The 16,767-nt window shown below is 38.6% G+C and overlaps 1 protein-coding gene across 2 annotated transcripts; it reads left to right on the forward strand.

Moving 5' to 3' along the window:
• The first annotated feature begins 12,794 nt into the window (after positions 1-12,794).
• LOC149049492 (uncharacterized) lies at positions 12,795-16,767 on the forward strand. Of its 2 annotated transcripts, XM_089195025.1 has the most exons (3): positions 12,795-13,082; positions 13,617-13,732; positions 14,587-16,767. In XM_089195025.1, the coding sequence occupies exons 2-3, from the start codon at positions 13,649-13,651 to the stop codon at positions 15,091-15,093; spliced, it is 591 nt and encodes a 196-aa protein (XP_089051151.1). In that variant the 5' UTR covers positions 12,795-13,082; positions 13,617-13,648; the 3' UTR covers positions 15,094-16,767. The 2 variants fall into 2 exon arrangements, with proteins under 2 accessions (XP_089051151.1, XP_089051150.1); XM_089195024.1 differs by lacking the exon at positions 12,795-13,082 and having other exon boundaries at positions 13,107-13,732.

Below are 16,767 nucleotides of genomic sequence, written 5' to 3' on the forward strand. Positions count from 1 at the left end.
CTTGAAGGTGATACATCGTAACATGCATCGTGCACAAAAGTTAATTGTCCATGTTGATAATGACCTTCCGCACTAAGTGAAAAAGAAATTTCAACAGAACTTATCATAAGAATACGGAATTATTCGGCTTGTGAGGAACTTTGTGCCAGGCGGATTGACTCGGGTGAATCTGCTTTTAGGGTAGAAAGACCGCTATAAACTTGAATAAGGTAGATGACCTGCAGAAGGACACGATATACTCTCCCGATGATAAAATTTCTTCACGTTTTATCATTTGCAGGTCCAGCACAGGCGTCCAAAGTTCACTTTTCGGTAAAACCAAAGGATTAATTCATGAAAGGATCATACGTTGTGTGACTCGGTATTAAGTTACGAGAGGAACCGTTGAGAATTTGAACACGTTGTAAGAATAGTACGGGGAACGAAATATGATCGATTTATGAATATTTCGAAATGTGAACATTTTACACGTTAGATTATAACTGGAATAACGGTGATAACAAAACAAGCTTAAAACGGCCGAGAACGCCGGAAACCACAACGGACACATAAGATGTGAGTAAGTTCTAATTATTTTAAAAGTGTAAAATCATTAGATTTTATACGTAGATTTTCACGTTTCCTGATACATAATTCGGTTATTTTTATCGCTTTTACACAAAAAATCCTAAAACCAAAGTCACCAAATCTTGACGTCTAAACAAGTACCGCCAGACTCAATTTATGCGAGTGGATGATCTTATTTGATCCGTCTGGCGGAGACTCCTATTAAAGAAAAACGTCTGTGGCGTTTGTCAAAACGTCAGTCATTACCAGGGACAACAGTTTGTCCCGAGCTTCTCAGCTTTTGCTTTCCCGCGTAAATTAAAATTTTCTAGCAATTTTTCAATTTAAGATAAACGTAGGAATGATTTAGTCGTTACATAATTTACTCGAAACCTCGATTCAAATGTTATTCATCATGAAAATTTCGAAATCTTCGAAGATTAAGGAGTAACGACATGTATTTTTCACCTGTTTTCTGTGACATCTTGAGGAAATTTTTTGCAGCATTTAAGGCAGCTCGTGATGATTCAGCGCTCTTATATAAATTGGAGGGGAATACTTTGTGAACCCGTATAGTACAATGAGCTCACATAGTACTAGAGATTTACGAAAGAAACGTCATTTTAAGTTTCGTCTTTAAAATGGAATATTATGACGACTGTGGTAAATTTCAAATTTGGTATTAGTTTATTATTCGTAGAAGCCAAAAGTTGATCGCTCCAATTTTTTCTCCATCATATGGTTGCATACGTTTGGCCACCGTAGTAATGAAAACATGGTGATAAATAATAATAATTTTTTTCATATTCAAGGAATAATATCCAAAACGTAAATCGTTAGCGAGATAAGGCATTTGTCTCTTGGAAATAAGCCATAAGCTTATCACAATTTCTATTTTAAAAATACACTTTTCACTTTTGGTATTTTTTTTTCATATTAAATGAATGATATTCAAAACGTGAATCGTTTGCGAGATAAGGCATTTGTCTCTTGGAAATAAGCTTCACAATTCACAATTGTCACAATTTCCATTTTAAAAATACATTTTTCATTTTTCAGCATGAGAATGCTGGCGACAAAATTGACATTTCAAATTTAGTGGGTAAACACGACACACTCCAGTCTACTCGTTTGAAATTACTGATGCGCGGCAGTGACAAATTGTCACAAAAAAGAATAAAACCATGCTATATTATCGGTCGTTAGACTAGAGAATGATTCATCGCATCAAATAATGAATACTACGCCAATGATAATCCTTTGGAGAACAAAGCAGACGCAGTTCATATAGGATTGCAATACAGCAGGTAAATTACCCTTTACTGAGATTGATCTTGTTGTGTACAATTGGAGAAATTTCACCTTAAAACTAGAGTCGTTTTACTTAGGACAATTTGAATTTAATGTTTTGTCGTATGATGACTCGTAATAAAGGTTCATATCCATGGACTGATTCAAATGTTTGCCATATTTGAGACTGATCATGGTAAATTATGGTAACGATTACGAATAAATATTAGCGAACATTTAAGACTTCTGGATGTAATGTCCTAGAAAAACGCTGCAACCAGTACTCATCCACTAGAATTGCACGGAATACGATCTCACTAATAGTCTCAAAACATCGATCCAATTCTGTATCCTTTAAAAGTCGTAACTCGTATTAAATTAAACAATTTTTTTTTAATCTCTTTTTTTCAAAGAGGATGCAAAAAGGTCATAATTTAAGAACTCTTTTGTTCATAAACTTCATAAACTTACCTTTGGGTAGCTGTTAGACTCGTTCACATACCATGTATTAGAAGGCAGTAAAACTAATGATAGGGCTCCACAAGGAAATTGTGCGTGCATCCGTGAGTCAAAAATAAACATGATCATATGAAGTGACATTTCTATTGGTAATAGAATACAACTCAGCAGATGTCACATGAGGACAATGAAGGTTAGAGCGACAATTTCCAAGTGAGTCGCTAAAAGTTGGACAAGATCGAAGATTTTTTGCAAGGGCTGTTTCTCAGCAAACTGTAGAATGCTACTGTTATCTAATTTACAAAAGGGCATCTAGTGGATAAGAGTAAAAAACAGGAAGATATGTGCGCACGCTGACGAGCGATCGGTGCGTGGGAAAGCTCTTTGCGCGTTGGATGATCTCAAACAACAAGGACCAGCTGTGTTTCTTCCAATAAATTATTTCATATTCACATTCATTTTTTCTATTGGTTGGAGTTTCTTTATTTTATCGTTAGACAGAAGCACTTCCAGAGTTCAGAATCATAAATCGAAAAAGAAAAGAACAAACAAAAAACTGCCTCCTTTCCTTTTCTTGCATGTCCTGGTAAACACCGGTTTTTGCGATATTGCCATTTGGTCTCTGAAACTTGGACGTGGTCGCTACTACTAAGCATATTTAAGCATTTTAAGCATAATTTCTACATAAATTGTAATAAACTTAACTTGTATTATTAAGGACGTTCTGTAAGCGGTTTTCATCGTCTTAGCGCGGGAAACATTCACACCTATCTAGGCCTATGATATCTGTCAACTTGTTAAATGTCGAAGTAGCGCTCATTTCATATGCAGGCAAATAGTGGGAAGCACTTTGGAAAAGAGAGCCACGTCGACAACCTCCCAGTCAAACAAAGCTAGGCGGTCTATATCATATTTTTTATACTCTGTCTGTAAGTCCTTTGAGCACAGGCGTCCCAAGCTCACGTCTAGAGAGAAAGCAGAGGATTGATTCATGGAGCGGTGTTCAGTTAGCAAGGACCCGATGAGGATTGTAATGCATTATTAGGGAATAGAATTGGGAAAAGAGATATGTTCGGTTTACAATGCTAGATATTTCGAAATGTAAACATTTTACTCGTAAGATTAAAAAACTTGTGGTTTCCGGCGTTCTCTACCATTTTATGCTCTTTTTTGCCATCGGTCTTATTCGTTATCCAGTTAAATCGCGCCTTGGTTAGATCGCTTCAAGATAGTTTGCTCCAGACAAAAGTTAGATCGCTCCACTCAAAATTTAGATCGGTCTGTCAGATAAGTTACTTCGCTCCTAAGATAAGTTACTTCGCTCCATGTTGTAGCGTGAAGTATTACTTACCACTGATCTTTATTGGTGATGATGTGTCTTGAGACGATTCGAGTACATCGTATTCACTCTGTCCTTCAGATTAGGTATCGAGCTACAGACATATAGCGATTAAGGAATAGATGAATGGTCGTCGAATAAAGTATAGCGATAAAGTCTGAAGTGTATTGAAAAAGATCATTCAAATACAAATACTGTTCAGTGTGGCCTTTTTTGCTCTTTGATGCAAGGAAACTTATATCCTCTTTCTTTAATTAATAAAGTAGATTACACTTCTTTAAACTCGTCTTTTATCCAGCGGCGTACCAAGAACTTTGATCTGTGGGATCAATACGAGACAAATCGGAAAACCGCCAGAGAGAGCAGCAGACAACCGAAGCATCAGAAACAAAAGGCGCCTCTAGGAGCTACCAACTAAAATGAAGTAAATGACCAACAAAGAAAAAGATTGCCTTTCAAAAGCCGATATTTTTAAAGCGTCGTCAAACTAATACCCGTGCGAGACTGGGTTCGACTTTGGTTAAAAATGGCCAATCTTTGTTCGTGTAACAAAACTCTTTTCTTCTATCAACCTCCTACCTTGGTTTTCTACATGGAACGAAGTAACTTATGTTGGGAGCGAAGTAACTTATTCGAAGGAGCGATCTAATTTTTGGTTGGAGCGATCTAACCATGGTGCGATCTAAGCGTAATTCTCTATTTCCTGTTAGAAGACTTTGTGTAATACCAGGAATTAATTAATATATTTTGTCTCCACTACACAACAAATAACACAGTAGTGTAAATCAAATAAGTTTATTTAGGGAAGCCTGCCGACCCGAGGCATATATAGACTGACAAAGAATTGGGCAAGACGCCCGAGGCTAGGTGATATTATACCACCAAAAAGAACACGAAAACGTCTTCAGAGCCCAAGAAAACGCGATACTCCGAGTTGTTGGTCAAAATTATAGTCTACTTTTGTGTCTTTGGCTTGCACCGATTTCCAACAACCATGTCGTTGGAAAACTCTGTCTTTTACTCCATTATTTGCTATTATAGTGGCTTCTCCAGATCTTAGAGAATGCAAACCCAACTTGGACGGTTCAACTCCAAGACTTTGCAGGTCCCAGCGAAAAGCCACTCTAACAGTAGAGTAACTAATGGGCTTTACAGGGGCAACAAGCTTGCAAGAGCCCTTCCCTTCAGAAATGGGCTTAAAATAAAATCTTTGGAATCAGGGGGTATCTTAAACATAACTAAATACCTCTTAAGCAAGTCAACGGAGCATACAGAACTAGACAATTGTAAGATAACGACTTCGTCGCCTTTACGGAGCTGGTCATTCTTGCTTTTCAAAACCTTAATGATCATGAAGCCTTCTTTAAAGGAAATATCACTTCTTCTAATTCTAGACACATCGTCAAACCTAAAGAAACCGGCAAAAGATAAAACAAACATGGAAACATTACGCAACTTTACAGGGTTATCTAAGTCTGATTTGATAACAATGTCGTGGATTAAAAGGGCCGAAATAGGTTCTTTACGACTTATGACACTGGTACCAAGAACTCTTTTGGACGTCGTCCTCACGGCTTCAGCAATTGGGTCATCAGTGGATTCCTGCCAAGTCACAGGTCCATTTAAAGCCATAGAAAGCAGAATCGACCGCGCTAAGGGAGTGGGTTTCCTCCAAAAATGTTGTAAATACAAAGTCATATGAAAAGGGTTAGCGGGAAAGGCTTTCCCGTTTAACTTATCGTTTGCAGACTGATTCCATCCGCGGAAAGCTCGGTTGCATACCATAACAGTCCCATTTTCTTTGGAAGAGAGTACAGTCGTCTTCAGTCGATCTTTCAGTCCCTCAAGCAAGTCGTCAAGCGGTCCGTCCCGGAATACCCAAAATCCCGAATGAAAAATATCTAAACGAGAGATAAAATAAGGCAAAGTGAGGAGTACAATCCAACAAGAAATAACTAAATATATAGATACATAAAAATAGAATAACCGGGAACAATCAAACTCCAATAGAGAATACATAGACAACTGGAATTTGCAAAGTGGACCACAAATGGGTTCCTTTAATTTCAAACAATGCTGAATAAATTCTTGACACAAACTCGTGTCATAACGCAATACTGACGAGCAATTCTATGATTTAAGTCACTTCAAGCCTGAGTAAGTGCCAAACAACCCATAAGCTAAGTACGAAGGACTTAGAGCAATTACCCTGGGATTGACTGAAACAAAATCATAGTTGCACCCAGAAGAGAAAACGTCCGCGGCGAATACAAAAGCCTGCCGAGCTAATTACAACGATCACAGTCTTTACTGATCTTCGTACAGAAGCTTACGTAAGCGCAGGGAAATCTAGGGCGGCGAAAATCAATTCGAAGGGCTACAGCATCAAAGTCCAGGGGTCTGGAACCGAAAAGCAAGTTTTGGGCTTTCCTTCTGATAAAGAGACCTGGGAACTTGGGTAAAACACCCAGTCAGTTACGAAACTGTTCTATTGCACACCATCTCTACAGAATAAAGTCCAGCAGCAAGAGGACCTCCACAAGGGAAGGATAACCGTTCCTCTCGCCTTACGCAATTCCACGTGCCTTACCGCTCTAATTAATGGACAAATCCAATCATTATCGTGCCCTAATCTTGGGAGAAGGCATCTACTACTACACAGCCAGTCTGAAAAAATCTCAGTGTTAAATCTTGGTACCTTAGCGTTATAGGAACAAGCAAATCTGTCAACGGTGTGGGGCCTCCAAAATAGGTTAATTCTTTGAAAGATAGATTCGTTAATGGATAGTCATCATAATCGGCTAAATTGCTTATTGCATCAGCCTTAGCGTTAAGTTCCCAAGGGATCCACTTAACTTCCAGTGAAATTTGAAACTCAAGAGATATTTAGAAAAAACTAGGAGGGCCAATTGGTGCAGGTCAGCTTCCCCACTACCGCTTTGAAGAATAGATTCGACTTTCTGGTAATCGGGATACCAAATAACCTTAACACCAGAAAAATGACTCGCGAAAGCTTCCAAGGCGAGGCAAACAGCTTTGAGTTCTCTCCCTGTAGAACTTTAGGCACGCTCTACAGGAGACCAGTTCTGATAAAATACTAAATTTGAGTCTTTTACGAAAGCACCACAAGCCGAATTGGGGGCATCTGAAAAGGTGACCCTTACCGGAAGGGATTGGATCGACCAACAAACCTTGCTATCGAAGGATACCACGTTGTTCTTTTAGAAACTGATTTCTGAAAGAGAGCCATCTGAGAGGAAAACTTCGCTTTCCCGAGAGCGCGTCGAATTCACGACCAAGAAAAGAAATCTAGTCATAATACGGGCAAAGGAACCCACACAGGGAGAGAGGAAAATTATTTGACCCGTTACAATGGCGGCTCCTTTCACGTGCACTTTCCGGGTAGGTTGACAAGGATGCAGCTCAACAAAGCCAGCGTTTAACTTTTCAATACGTTCTTCGGTTGCTTTTATAGTCCCGTCAATAGTGTCGAGAATCACACCCAACCAGGTGATAACTTGGAGAGGCTCCCAAAGGGACTTTTCCTCATTAGGAATAAATCCAGACTTGATCAAATCTGAATGGACGACTAAACTGTTAACTTAAGTAGAAACAAAATCTGTTCCTCCTCCTAAACCGTCGTCGAGGAAATAGCTATAGGGATGCCCTGGCTCCTCCACGATTTCTGCAATGGCTTCAAAATCGATGTGAAAATATACAGGGCTGAAGAAAACCCGAAAGGGAACACAGAGGCTCTATGAGCTCTGAAAATTTTCAGAACTGAAAATATCTTGAAACCCCGTTCCTAAAATTCCAAGCAAAAGCCAGAAATTTTCTGTGGTCCGGGAAAATTTCAATCTGGTGGTAACCAGACTGAAGATCAAATTTATGCAAGTAATAATTACGATCAAACAACTGCGTAACGACACCCAGATCTTCGCATTTAAACTTCTGCTTGTATATAAACCGGTTGACGTAGCGAAGATTCAAAACGAGCCTTTGCTTTCTCGAACTACGGGTAGAAACTGAAAGCGGGTTAATGATATAGGGGTCACAAGCAAGTTATTTAATTTGGTCTAAACGAAGTAAATCGCTGACAGCTGGCGAAACAAAATCACTATTCTCACGAGCAGAAGTATTGTTTCTCTTAGCAAAAGGTGTTGGAAGTTGGATTAAGGGAATTTTGTAATCCTGCATAATAACATTTAGGACAACTTGCGAAACTTCCAAAGTACGTCAAAAATCCAGAAATTTTCTAAGCATTCCACGCACAGAAGAGTAGGTCAAATCAACTGCAAGAGAGCCTGAGTCTGGATGAGTCTAACAGGAAAGAATCAGCACAAGCGGCAACACTAGGATCCGAGTCAATGGCTCTGCCTAATTCCGATTGCGAAGGCAAACTACTAGCTTCAATATTAACAGAGGAAAGAACTACACCTGAGTTGTGGCGGTCCTCTGGTCACTTTGTTTTTCTTGAGAGACTCGTTGAATTTGAGGCGCTTGGTCTCCTTCATCTGACTTTCCGCCTTTTCTTGTTTGTAAGTGGGCTGAAATTTCCTAAATAAACCTAAAGAAAAATTCGTACTGGTAAACGGGCCAAAGTGTTTAAGAGCGACGGTCAGGAAATATCGACCATTGAGTGGCAAGAGTTCATATCAAACTTATCTCCCACTAACGTGAACATTTGCTTAAATTTGTGTCCAGTCTGGCGCGGCCAAAATTTTTCGGTATTGCGCAAGCGCAAGAGGTTAGATGGCGGCGATGGCGGCAGTGAGAATTAAGAGGGAGATCATAGCACCAGAACGATACCCGGAAGAAGTCTTTTCATCGAAGCTTTGCCGAAAAAAGACGAGAGTAAAAAAACCGACCGTAAACTATATCCTGTGGTTGTAACAGACGTGGACAAGGTCGGAAAGCGAGTTAAGATCCATTACGTTGGCTACAGTGAACGCTACGACGAGTGGCGGGCATGTGAATCTGAAGACAACAATCTTTTCCAGCGGATGGAACTTCTTTCCAGTCCGTCTTCTTCTTCGCTTGACGATCGCATGGAATTGATTCACGGGGAGCTATATCGTGAAATAAAAAGGAAGCTATATTCTGGCAGGAAGGATGATCCGTCCACTCGTGTTGAAGTTCGAATTGATCAAGATGTATTTAATGGAGGACTGGCATTGGCGGGAAAAGCAAAGACAGAGCGTGGCAAGGTCGTGCACAGTATTGATTCTAATCAGACATTAAACCATTTGCTTGGACTCAAATGGGATGAACGTATTTTTAACGAAAATGGTGACTTTGTATTTGTTATTGAAGGAACTGTGCGTTTCTGGTTGGCTAGAAGGAATCCCATTCAAGAATTCAAGGTAATAGGGGGAAAGTACATCAAATCTGAAATAGAGGACAACTTTTATTTAGCATTTACATTTGTTAGAGGAGATGGAAACAGGCATAATTATGCTATGAGAAACTGACTTGTTTTTATCCATAATCTCACTTTATAGTTTATATATTTTTTTAATCATTCTGCAGATAACAATATAAACAATGCCCTAATTAATTAATATAAACTGTATTGATACTAAGGGAAAGTGTTATGAGTACCAAATTGTGAGTAAAGCAGGCTTCAGTTTTTATTCTGGCCCTGGATAGTCCCAAAATGTTTTCATCTTCTGCTTCACTGCAACGAAATTATTTTTCCATTATTTTATATCTCATGAAACTTGTTTTAAAACGCCGTTTTTGTGGAATCATGGAGGTTGTGATTTTGTTTTCTGTAATCTATAAATAAACAACAGCCTCAAATTGTAACTTTGCACTGTGATACATCTAGGTAACCAGAGAATCAATGTTTCTCTACCATTTAAAATGTATCTCTATGAAGCACCAGAACAACATTTTGGGACCCATTTACCTTCGCACTTAACAAGGTGTGCACAACAGGTACGGTGATCACAATGTTTACATTGCTTGGTGCAGGTCTTGATTGTATGACCTGGACTGGAACAGTAACTGCATTTGTAATTCTGTTTCACCCTCTCATACTCAGCTGTTTCCAAAAATTGAATTCTGTATTTCTTTAAGAGAAGCTGTCGCAAAGCAGAAATTCCTCTGTGGTTAGAGGATCTAAAGTAATTCTTAGAAGCTACATCATTATATTTCTCCATACCCTGCTGATTAAAATATGCAATGTTTTTATACAACTTTAAAAACTCAGGAACATGAAAATATAGGGCATGCATATATGGTGTGATGTCTTTGGCTTGGTATAGAGACAAGAAAATCTTAAACTACCCCTCAATTTTTTCTTTAAGGTGATCAATTGACTGATCTGTTGGAAAATCAAGTTTTAAATCACCAATGATGTCCATGAACCCACCCCATAGTAACTGAAGCTTTTCTGAATTGTTGTAACCAGGCAAAAGAGAAGAGAACTGAATATTTTGCATGACCTTTAGTTTTTCAGGACCCGTGAGATCTCTATAGTCCAGTTTTTTTGTGTCTTTGTTTATTCTCCACTCAAAAGAAATGCCAAGGGTTTTGAGAAAACTGCTGCCATATGTTTAAATTTCTCTCGAGAAAAACCATTGTGAAATGTTGTTATCTTCTCACAAGCATCCTTTCTCCTTAATTCCCTGATTAAAAGTTATGTTAAATTATCTGATATGCGGAGAAATAAATGTAAGGTTAAAGTTAAAGTTAAAAGTGTCATATTGTTCTGTGTCAGTGTTAAACACTTCAACTTTGGTGGCCATAAAATTTTACAATCCAAGGAAAGTAAGAGTGGCCTGATATTCCTCTTTCATTTTATTTTTAATCCTGTTTTGGTGCTGCTTTGAATACTCAGCGAATGACTTTTTTTCAGGGCCTCTAATTCCTTTCTTGTTCTTCTTCTCAACTTTTTTAACAAGACTTTGAAACCTTTTTTTCAGATAATTGCAGCTCCTCTCTGTGTCGCCGAGTTTTTTCTCGAGTTTCTGTCGCTTAGTTGTTTCATTCGCCAAATATTCTTCCAGTGATCGTTTCTTCCCTCGTAAATCCTGATTCTCCTTTTCGATAACGTATTTGTCAAGTTCGGGATAAAATATCTTCACCTCATAAGTTTGGTCACGCCATTTGTTTATGATTCTTTTGACACCGAAACCTCCACTTTTCTTCTTGACTCTTTTGAGTTCGGCACACAGAGACCCAATCTTTTTTCGAACGATATTTATTATTCTGTTGTTCACAACAACACCGCGAATGCCCGTTTCTTGAAAGATCTTCTCCACGATTGCAGCGAAGGCAGAACCGCCACTACCCTCTTCATTCTCTTTGGCAATTGTGTAGAGGAAATGGCTGAAAGTTGGATAAAAACGACTGGGATAAGATATATGCGAGACTATTAGCAATGAAAATTTAATTCATTAGTTGGTGTCTGGAGAAAATGGAGACAGTTAATTTTTAAGTTCTTATTAATAACTTACTTGTTGATACTGCATGTTAAGAAAGGTGGCGGATGGCCCGCAAATCCATTATTTTGATCTTCCGATCCATCTCCCACAGCCTTCACGGATCCGCAGAAAGCGAATAATAGGAACATCAGAAGTCCTCCAACTTTAACGGGGATTTGACCCATCCAAAATACTCGAAAACAAGCCGAATTATATACCAAAATAAAGGAAATTTGGCGGTAAAATCGAGATCCGAGCATGCGTAGAAGAGTACGGACCCATTGTTTTCACACCGGCGTGAAATGGCCTTTGATCGTCTTTAAATATTGCGCAAACTTGATTTGAAAACTTGCATTTTGATCCATTAAATCTTAAGATTTTGGTATTTGAAAACGTCTTATACAATAGCTTTAATATTCATTTTTTTTAATTCGTTGGTAAAACTGATCGCCGTTAAAATGTTTTTGAGTAATCATGTCAAATGTTTCAAATCTTAGGCGTTCTTGAGTCAGACATTGGTGGGGGCGTGATCGCCGGAACTTGATAAAGCTTTTGTTAACACTGAGTTTGATATGAAAAATGAATTTCGCTTATTTTCTGACTATAAAAAGCTACTAAGAATAGAAGAAATTTAATGTATTTCTTTTTCTTCCGGAGCGCTTTAATTCTGAGAACACTGAGAAAAACGAATTTGACCCGCGACGATCCCGAAAGGTCCCGCAAGCAAATGTGAAATTGATATTTTAAACTGACTTTTGGTCTTCAAGGATCATGACACCGAATTTTGATAGAGTGAGTGCCGTACTTTCCTAGAAACTATATGACATATCTTTATTGTTGTTCATAAATAGCAAACAACGCGCAGGAAAGTGCTGTATTTTCAAACGTGAAAAATCCCGCAAATACCTCCTTAATTCAAATGTTTTTTTCACTATGTGGTATAATTCAGATTTTCCTTTTAACTATGTCATTAGAGGGATTTAAGGTTGTCCTCTATAATATGTTAGAATCAGAACGGGTTTCCTTTACAGCGCCTCACGCGAAGGTTTTGAAATGACAGTAATTCATTCAAATTTTTTACAACGACTGAGTAAACAATTCTCAGTTGCGTGACCGTAACGTCAAGCGGAGTTTTTACACAGCAGGCCGGAATATACACGAAAGCGTACTGAAAACGATTCTGGTGTGAGCTTTTCGTCCTTTTTTATTGAAAAAAAGGCAATCGGCCAAAGAGGGGTTATTTTTTATCATTGTTAAGGTGAAAGTTTTCCTTTTCAGCGTAAGATGTTTTCCCTGATAAATATCAGGATGTAATTTGATTAGCTCTCGGCTAACCTGTTTAACTTTTATACTTTTTTTTTTCGTTTCCTTTGGTTTCAGAAGAATCGGAACAGAAAGAAAAAAAATCATAGATGCTTTTTAAATTGATATTTTCTTCAATTGTGAGGATTCATTTTTACTATTTGTTGAATAAATGACAAAGTTGGCTAAAGCTCGAAGCAGTTTACTAGACGTGGTAAATTGAATTAGTCAATTAAATGCAAAGAAGGAAAATTTAATTAGCGAAGTTGGAGTGAATTTATTTTGCCAGTTTTGTGTCATCATGGACGTTAAGTACTCTTTTAGCTCCTTAGTTGGTGGTTCTTGCTCTTATGACCCCAGAGATAGGAGCAGATCAACTGAGCTTATTCCATTTCTGAACCGCAAAAGAGACATCGCAGGTCATAAGTCTTCCTCGTCAATAACTGACGTAGAAACCGAAATCGAACTTATTTTGGGAAGAGTATCTACATCCTTTTCTTCGGAGTTAGACCTTTCGGAATTAACAATTTGTTCCCGGCACTGCTCATCCCTTGGTATTGGGTGGCGTCGAGGATCGAATCTGTGCTGAGTTCCTCCGCCAATCTCGAAGCACGGCGGACAAGCCCAAAAAAACGAAAAGGCAGAAAGAGGACTTGGCAAAAGTGCTTGTTATTTGATATGGAAGAAACTGGGAATTTTTATTCCAGTTGGTTCAGGTATGTATACATCATTTTTCATCTTTTTCAACCAAACAGACCAGCTTTAAAATGGCGGTTCAATCTGACACTTCATTAAAAGCACTTTGTAAGCACTTTTCTTTTTTTTTTTATTTTGACTTTTTCAATAATTAAGTAGCCCTGACGGTCTTAAATTCAATAGCCTTTGTTTATTTACGTGTTTCTTTTCCTTTCATTATTCTAACATTTTATATTAGTGATTGTAGCAGCAAAAAGGTAAATTTAGAAGCCTTCACCGGACTCCTAAAATTACAGCTTTTTAAAGTAGATTCCCTGATGGCCTATAGATAGTTACAGGGAGACTCAGCCCCTCAAGGGTACCTTCATCAGGCTTCAGGTATATCAAAGCGTAGGGAACTGAAGAGTTGAAGTATATGAAAGGGCAGGAAAATCTATCATTTAAGTTTTTTAAAACAGGTTCCCTTACTTGTGTAAATTAAGACCGTAGTTGTTCAGAATAGTGATTATATCATATCAGCAAAAACCTGTATTTTCCATCGATTCACTCAACAGGTATTTGTCGCAACTGCCGGGTTAATCTTGACATGCAGAAAATAGGGGAGCTGCCCACAAAGCTTCCGGAGACCAAGAACCTTTCTTACGAGGAAACTGAGACCATTGAGACTTCTGTAAGTTCTGAACTGGCACTCAATGGAAATAGTGTTATTAACAGTGGCAGATAAAAAAAAAAAAAAATGGATAGGGACCTTATCATCACAAAGTCTGCATGAGCGGGCCCCGTTTCCTTACTGCCTTTCCTTAAAATGTAACGAATAAGGATAGAGAGGACAAATTAACCGATTTCGTAGACCTTAAACTGTGTGCTGGTATCCAAGAAAACAATGCCATATGCTTATTTTGTGCTTTCTACGTCAGTTTTCCTGAGTTCCGCAGATAATGAAGAGGTTTAACACTCCGTGCATTTTATGTCGCCCTTGCTTCTGCACACAGTTTAAATTTATTCAGCAGATTTTCTATTTTTACTCTCACCAAAATCTGAGAACTTGAAGCAGTGGCAACAAGTTAAAGACCACGTAGTCCGCGATGGTAAGCTGAGGCCAAATTGTTCTTTTAAGAATAAAGGATTCATTTAAAAAAAAAAAACTGCATTTTTGCTTCCACTTGCCCCCACCTACACACACGCATCCCTCCACTTTATACCGCCAGGGATACGAGTTCATGTGATAAGGCCCAGAAAAACGCTTCAGGTTTCCAATATACCACTCCGGGTTCCTCTACCACTCGCTTTAAAGTTCGTACTTATTTGTCATAATGAAATGTATTTTATGTAATAAATTAGGCACTTTTTATCATAAATGAAGGCAGCAAAAAAGGTCTTATTTTTAGTCCATAATAAAGGCAACAAAGATCAGGAGGGATTATTGATCTTTGTCTAAGTGTTGGTTAACTTTGATAATTATGTACCCAATTAACTCTTTTTTTAATACAGTTTACATTATATTTATTTTGCGTCCTTGTCTAGGGGGTGATGTGTAACCTTCGAATTGCTGCAAGTACTCCTTGTTCGGTGGTAGCACATGACTTTCTAGAGCAAGAAACGTCATTATATTTACCATCAACCCTCCTAGAAGAAACCGAGACAAGCACTACAGGAATGAAGTCGGAAGAACCTATTGACCACCTTAACAGTTTCTTAAGAAGTCGAGACGTTAGTCCTATTAGGTACACCCTAAAGACACCTTGGAACGATGCCAGTGGAAGGACCAGACGACTGCATAAGCGCAAAGCCAAGCAAGCAGTTTCAGCTGTTCTTGGTGAAATAGCGCCTAATGATCCAGATATTCTCTGGGAATCTATTATGTCCTCAAAACAAAATGAAACTGGAAATCACACTTTTTCTAGTGGTTTGGATAAAGAATTGATGTACACGCTGGCAAACTGCTACAAAAATGCAAACGAAAGGGATTCTCGCAAGCAGATATTATCCATAATGGCGGATAAGGTTAGCTTGGCAACAATTCAACAGTGAATCCCAGGCCTGACAAGTTATCGGTTTAAGGTCGCCAAGCAGCATGCTGCAGTCCATGGCAGTGGAAAACTGGTGCCTACCAATGCACAAACGAATTCATTCATACCTGAAGCAAAATTAGCGCATTTCCTAAACTTTATCACAAGCTCCCATGTAATTCAAGATCTTCCATTCGGAGCCAAGACAATAACATTGTCAACTAACGAGGTATCCAAGTTCCAAATGTGGTACGGAACATGATACCTGAACGAATCGTTTGCCAGTACCAAAAATATTCTGCCGAGCATGATTTCATACCCATGAGTCGCAGTACACCGCTAAGAATTCTGCATGTTTGTTCCGCTTCGACTCGCAAGTCATTGCAAGGGTTAGATTACGTAAGCTGTTCTGGTGCGCAGGCATTTGAAGATCTTGCGAACGTTGTGCACCAGCTCGGGGAAAACGGAATGGGTCTTACAAGGGCAAAAACAAAAAAGGAAGCCTTAAAGGAGGCAAAGCGGTACCTCAAGACTGATTTCAGGGTAAAATAAGAAAGCGAAAAAGGGAAATAATTTTGTTGCGCGCCTGGCGTAGGTGTATTATGAATGTTACTCGACTGCCTACTATATGAGTGCTCTCTAATTGGTTACTGCTCGCGTCTAGGTAGGTGAATAAGGGTGGATTCACACTGTCGCGTAAATTTCACGTGCATACACACGTAGCTTTTAGGTGCGTAATTTAAATAGAGGCAATGTTTAAAAGGTCGCACGTAAGCGTAAAAGTTGAGCGAGGTTTAGCTTTTACTTTTACTCGTGGCATTCCATACGTTCTTCTATTTTATTCACACCCTTAACCCTATTTAGACCGGGAAGGGTTTGAAGCCCCCCTTTGCTTAAAAGTTGAATAACTTCAAAACCGCTCAAGCTTTGAGGACCAAACCTAGCGATTTTTCCTAAAAATCATCTGGGGACATTTTAAAGTCGTCGTGACTTGTACGTCAGCATTGACGTTACCATGGCAACCGAGTTTTGAGAGCCATATTTTCCAAAACTTGCTGTTTTACTCATTCAATTATACCTTACACTGTTCTCATACGCCGTCAAGAAATGCAGTGTTAATATTGTGATTCCGTGACTGGTCGACTCCCCAATATCACGTTTAGTCACGAAACAATTCGTCACGCGGAGTCTCCGGTCGATAGAGTTTAGCATTTCAAAATGGCTAAAATTCACCCAGTTTGGCTTTTCTATCTCACTCTTTAAGTAAAAACCCAACTTTGCAACTGTAAAACCTACAAGGATTAAGAAAAATTAGTATTTGGGGATCAAACATCCACTTTCATGGATTTCGAAACTGGAACTGAAACTTTACACAATTACCGCCGACCCACCATGAAAATTCTTTAACTTCGATACCGCCTTATAGAGATTTCATTCAATAACCCAAGCTAATTCCCAGGTATGTTTTAGATGTATGTCTAAATGTGGGATTTAAATAGAATGAAGTCAATTTGGAGTTATACCACATGTGCAATATTGCCGTCGAAAATCAATAACAAAACGGAGTTTTTGTTATCCATAAAACCTATTCCTCATTTTTGAATAATTTTTGCTCGGTGAGTGTCGCTTTTGCTCTAAAAGAATCTTCTAGTAAAAGAAGAACAGTGATTCTGTTGAAATAAAGTGTCCAAATTTC

This window comes from Pocillopora damicornis, chromosome 2, assembly GCF_964200805.1.
Source record: "Pocillopora damicornis chromosome 2, jaPocDami1.2, whole genome shotgun sequence".
In the NCBI taxonomy this organism is placed as follows: Eukaryota; Metazoa; Cnidaria; class Anthozoa; order Scleractinia; family Pocilloporidae; genus Pocillopora; species Pocillopora damicornis.